This window comes from Oreochromis aureus, linkage group 23, assembly GCF_013358895.1.
Source record: "Oreochromis aureus strain Israel breed Guangdong linkage group 23, ZZ_aureus, whole genome shotgun sequence".
Taxonomy (NCBI): Eukaryota; Metazoa; Chordata; class Actinopteri; order Cichliformes; family Cichlidae; genus Oreochromis; species Oreochromis aureus.
This window is the reverse complement of record NC_052963.1, coordinates 42,667,047-42,673,046: the sequence shown is the minus strand read 5'-3', so window position 1 is coordinate 42,673,046 and position 6,000 is coordinate 42,667,047. Positions and strand designations below refer to the sequence as shown.

Below are 6,000 nucleotides of genomic sequence, written 5' to 3'. Positions count from 1 at the left end.
GAGAGTATAGGAACATTTTATTCCAATTTAAAACATTTAAAGGAGAAGGCTATGTAAAAATCATCATGTATGAATGAGGTTCAGGCAACAGTGGTTGAAATGAAACATACAAATAGAGAAATATGGCTAAAATACTGTAAATCAATAACCATTAGGACCCTTTTCTCGAGGGCGTTGCATGAATAGAGTATCTCACCCCCCACTCCCTCCCCCAACCTGACAAAACGCATGCAATTAAAATGACACTTATTTTTAAAAACAGCAGTTCATCATTAATCTTAAATATAGAATAAAACTGTCCTTTTTGCTAATTAATCACACACTTAGTGTTTGCTTTAAAAACTGGACCATGAAATCCACAGGTCCTCTGATTTTTTTCCACAACATTGGCACTTGTTAAGAGTCTGGCTTTACAAAGAAAAGGGGATTGGCACACTCATTGTACAGAATTTACATTTGGTATACTTTAAAACAAAACAAACAAAAAAAATACATTACTTTCAATTTGTACACCACTACACAAAATTTGAATTGTCTGAAAAGAAAAATCATGTCAAGTGGTCCTAAATACGGTGTGTCAACCTTACAAAAGGGGAGAAAAAAAAAAAAAGATGCAAAGATAGCTTTTTAATATCACTATATCCATCCCTGAAACCAGAATGGACCTCAAGCATAAGCAACACCCATCAAAGTGTGTATATAGTACACACACACACACACACACACACACACACACACACACACACCTCTCAGAGTACCAACGAGCGTGCTTGAATGGACAAGTTGCATGAACGCAGGCCCATTGCAGCGGTGTATTTTCAGTGCCTTTGACCCAGGGAAACAACAGACAGTCCAATCAAATAAAGGAGATAAGAGAGAGCGCAGAATGGCAGATGTAAACACGCAGCATATTCAACCACCAAAAACACAATGGCCATTTCAGTACCTTCATTTGGCAAGTTTTCAATAAATACAATTTTTTAAAAAAAAAAAAAAGAAAGAAATGAGGCTCAACATGCCAGCTTCATTTGCAAACTAAAACCACAAGTAAGACTCAATTAAATGCTGCAATAACTTTCACTGCACAGGCCTGGGTCAAGTTATAAACAGGTTTTTGAAGCCTTTGCTTAACACAGAATTTGCTTGGCACACCGTTTTGTACTGGACTGTCATTATGAGTCTTTGTTAAAATGCATTGTGTGTAGAATAAAGCAAAGTAGATATAAAAGAAAAGGATTTTTAAAAATAACCGAACTGGCTTTTCTGACGACTCTGGTCATTGGTAGTGTAACCATGAGACTATGTGCAAGCGTAAAAATCCACGTCGTCAGCAAGTGGAAACTGACACCACCGACGCCACCATGCTGACACCAGTGGCTGAACGCAACCTTTGTTTTGTGTTTTTACCGTCTGCAGGACAGTATTTTCTCAAGGTTGCAAGCCACGGCTCAAGGGAACAGCGTTTCCTGAACATGCCTTTCTGTGGCATCCAAAAGGCCAGCTTCAGTCAGTCAGCATCACATGGGCAAACGGGTCAAAAATAAAGGCTTTGACATGTTTCTTGAAGCACCAAAGACTAACCATTTACCATCTAAAACAAAGCAAAGATTACAGTCCAGCAGGGTAAGTTTAATCTCACCCTGCCGCCTCTTTCAATGTGCACTTAAGGTCAAAATATCCCAGCATTCTCTCTCCCCTCCCCCCCGTACCCATGCAGCCAGTGTCAAAGTCAAGCATGAAAACACTACCAATGAAGAGGCAAATATGTAAAAGCACAGAGGAAAACTTTGCATCACTGATTTCAGCACATAATTCATAATGGAATCACCTGGGTGATAAGGTCGAATAGAAAAGACACTAAAAACATCCTATTGCAACTTAAGAGACCCAACTTCCTTTAGTTTTTCTCTTGGAGGTAAAAAAAAAAAAAACCCCAACCAAAACCAACCAAACAAAACAAAACAAAACAAAAAAAACAAACAAAACAAAAACACAGGGGAGGAGGGGGGGGGGACACCTAAACGGCCACCAGCCGTCTATCAGGACTGTGACGTAGGCTTCTGTGGACTGCTGCTCTCAAAAGGATGTCAACACACTCCTGTTTCAGGCACCCTCCCGAGGCTAATTAATTGCACCTTTTGCTCTACACCATTCAGATTCCTTTCATTTCTACCAAAGCTGCTAAGAGTAGCCCTTGTGATGAGAAAGTTATGAAAAATTACCTGAATTACATAGTGAAGACAAAAACAAAAAAGCCACATATCAACTCTGGGCTTAATGGAATATTTAAACTACTATCGGGCAAGACGCACAATATGGGATCAGTACCAAGAGCAAACGCATATCCTTAAAGATTACAAAAAGTACAAGCATCTCTGAACAGTAAATATTTAACCACCAAGTAATTTTTTGTCTGTTTTTCATTTTCCTATTTGCATAAAGCACAAACCTGACACAGAAACCTTTTTTTTTTCCTTTTTCCTATGTCAAGCACTTCAAAAACAGAACTGCAACAACTAAATATATGAAGTATCATTAGAAACAGAACACTTGTCCATAAAATAGTTTGATATTTTACAGCAGTATAAAATCTACTCCCAACTTTGATGTTGAAAACAAAACTTGAGCTGAAACTAGGGACAAAGTCTCATTTACTATATCAATAACAAACAGATCCAATTGATAAATTAGACATACAAAAAAAAAAAAAAAAAAAAAAAAAAAAAAAAAAGCTCTTTACTCTTTATGATTGTGACAGTTTTATCAAATGTTGGCTGATTAATATGGCAAAAATGAAGGCGATTACAGGAGAGGAAAAAGCCATTTGCATGATCATAACCAAAGTTGTGACTGAAGCAAACTGGCAGCGCAAAAGCTTTATTTCATCCAAAACATGACTGCTGCACTAGTTTAATCTGACGCCATCATTCACACATTGTGCACAAGAAAGTTATCCTCACACAAATAAAAATCACAGTACTGTTACACGTGTGATTGAGACAACATAAAGAAATGCCACACAAAGTGAGGTGTTACGCTGTTAAACATCTGGAACGATCCAACTCGGGAGAAAACTTTCACTTAGTTTTTGGCAAAAACCAGCTCCCAAATGTGTTTTAGTATCTAAACTAGTTAGGGGATCAAAACGATACTGGCAATGTTACTGTATTTACAGAAAAATGTGGGCCGTTTTAATTTGGCAAAGTGATAGAGAATTACAGGGGAGCTGGTGTACAGTATGTAAAATACTGGTAGTGTTGTCTCAGTATAAAATCAGGGGCACTGAATAATAAACAGAACCTGACCACTCCTGAAAGGTTTCCTTTGAGTAGTCGTCGTCGATCAGTTTAATTAGCGAACAACAGAAGAAGTAATGACGTTAATATAGATGAAAATATTGAAAGTCAAAAGAGAACATGTAGTCATCTCTGTGTAGCCCTCACTCTGTGTGAGCAGCATGAAAACTTTATTTACATTCAACAGAGCTTCTATGCTCTCATTTAGGGCACGTAACCCCCCAGAAAGAGTTAAAAGAACACATCATGGACAATTCAAGACCCAGGAGAACCAAGTACCTCTCTGCACCCCAGCACTGTCTGATTAATTTGTTACCCTCTGCAGATGAGCAGGGTCCAGTGTGTGCCACCTGGCCTCAAGCCCTCAGGCTGTAGTGTATAGCATGCATGGGTTAAATAACTATGGGAGAGAGCCCTTTGTCCATAAAAGCTTAGTCTACCGGGAGATGGCCCTCTACCCACCTCTGACACACGAGACTGTAGTGTAGAGAAAAAACGTGAGCCACGGCAAGGGCCGAAAGAGGAGCACAGGAGTAGAGAACAACCTCCCAAGAGTGACAAATGGAGGGAGTGTTATATCTGAATGTGTTTCATGTGTGATTGTGCAAGAGAAGCAGTTAATAAAACCAAAAAAAAAAAAACAGTCCTTAAAACTGAGCAAAAGAGCAACCAAGGGTCTGAGTGAAGAAAAAGGGCAGAATATGGATAGTGTTGGTCTGGTAAAAGCACAAAGCAATGCTCATCTCTTTACGAGTACATTTCATGCAGATGTGGACACTGCATTGAGTGTGGGGCTGTGGGTGTCTTGCTTGCACTCTAACCATCTGTCTTTCCAATTCTCCTTCACACCAGGTTGTATTCTTTGAGGTTGAGTTGCAGGATGGTGTCTTTGACGGCCGCAAAGACGAAACGGATGTTCTCCGTGTCGGTGGCACACGTGAAATGGGAGTAGATTATCTTGTCACTATCTGGGTTCAAGTCCACAAACATCTTCAAGATGAACTCCCGACCTGCCTGCGCGTCCCGCTGAGGACCTGGGAGGAGGACAGATTGGTGCATTTAAATGTATTCGCTATGAATGAGCGAGGAGGAAAGGATTCATTAAAACAAAAATAAAAGACAATTGGGTGACAGGTTGCTCAATAAGAGAACGATGGGACTTCATTTTACAGGAATATATTAGTTTGTATTGTAGTACAGCATCATGGCCATAAGGTGTCAGTCTACAATAAAAAAAAAAACGGAAAAAAAAAAAACTGCAAAAGCAAGGTTCCTATATAAAGTAAAAAAAAAAAAATAAAAAAAATAAAAACCCTCAAGCGTGCACATCACATCCTTCACTCTTTGAAACACTCTTGTTTACAAGTCAACTCCTTACCATCAAACTCTGGGAAGTAATCAACCAGGTGAGAATACATGATTTTCTCTTCCAGCAGGTCCTTCTTGTTAAGGAACAGGATCACAGAGGAGTTCTGGAACCAGGGATATGTGATGATGGTCCTGAACAGGGCTTTACTCTCCTCCATGCGGTTCTAACAACGAAACAAGGACGTTTAAGAGAGCGATGTGTTCAGAACGCTTCACTTTCAAATTCACTCAACACTGAAAGCAACCAAATTGTAAAGCAGACCATTTATCCAAAACCTGCAATTATATTTCTGTTACTTTCTAATAAAGGTCAGTAACGATGACAGTGTAACTTGCAAGTGCTTTCCCAATACGCTATCTTGGCAACTTTGTAATCTGAGATTTTTAGGAGATACACTTATGGTTTCAATTGAAAAACATAGGTCTCATCTTTAGAGTTTCAGAATATTTACGGTGACCTCTGACCTTTAGGTCAAGGCCACCAATATTTGAACTTGTTGTGAGTTTAGCAAATCCTACATCAATTTGGTTGAGTTCTTGTGTTCAAAATTCAGCGTCCATGCTGTCCAGCCAACCAGGTGACAACAATACCCTACATCAGTCTTTCATGCCTGAGGAGTAAAAATGCTGCAATGAAACTTTGGTAAAACGCACTAGCCTGATGCATCAACTCAAAAATGGTATGGCCCTCACATTCTTGTATGCATGCCTGACAACATCGCGGCGACTTGACAGAGTCAGATGGATCGAAACACAATGTCCCAGAGGAGTTCTGTTGGATTTAAAGCAGGCGAGTGTGGGGGCAGGTCAGCAGTATCAAATCCTTCATCTTCCAGGAACTGCCTGCTTAGTTTCTCCACACAGGGCCAGGTACTGTCGTGCACCAGGAGGAACCCAGGACCCACTTCACCAGCATAGGTTCTGACAGTAGGTCCAAAGATTTCATGTCGATACCTAATGGCAGTCGGGGTGCAGTTGACTAGACAGCAGAGGTGTGTACACCCCTCTATGGATGTGCCTCCTCAGACCATCTCCCACCACTAAACCAGCCATGCTGATCAGTGTTACAGGCAGCATAATGTTCTCCACACTTTCTCAAGATCCTTTCAAATTGGTAACATTGGTGGAAGCGTACACGCACTAAAAATTATCAGTAACCTGTAAAACCATTCTGGGGGTTGTCTCACGGTTGCCCCTTTAGTACACCTGTTAATTTCATGTTTGGTGTCAATGCTGAAACTAATTAACAACCGCCTCTACTCAATCAACCAAATCAGTATGCCTGAAGATTAATCTGATACTGTACTCTGATTAAAACCAGTTCCTTTACCGTGCA

General features: G+C 40.1%; 1 protein-coding gene across 6 annotated transcripts in view; it reads right to left on the bottom strand.

The window, feature by feature from the left end:
- The window catches only part of LOC116317322 (guanine nucleotide-binding protein subunit alpha-11), a 45,104-nt gene continuing 39,104 nt past the window's right edge, over positions 1 to 6,000 (bottom strand). For 4 of the 6 annotated variants that reach the window (XM_039606878.1, XM_039606880.1, XM_039606879.1 and 1 more), the window contains exons 7-8: positions 4,675 to 4,828; positions 4,140 to 4,330 (exon numbers count right to left, since the gene is read on the bottom strand). In XM_039606878.1, the coding sequence (XP_039462812.1) occupies positions 4,140 to 4,330; positions 4,675 to 4,828 (345 nt within the window). Of the gene's footprint in view, positions 4,331 to 4,674; positions 4,829 to 6,000 lie in introns of all 6 variants that reach the window. The other 2 variants (XM_039606882.1, XM_039606877.1) reach the window with 1 other exon arrangement.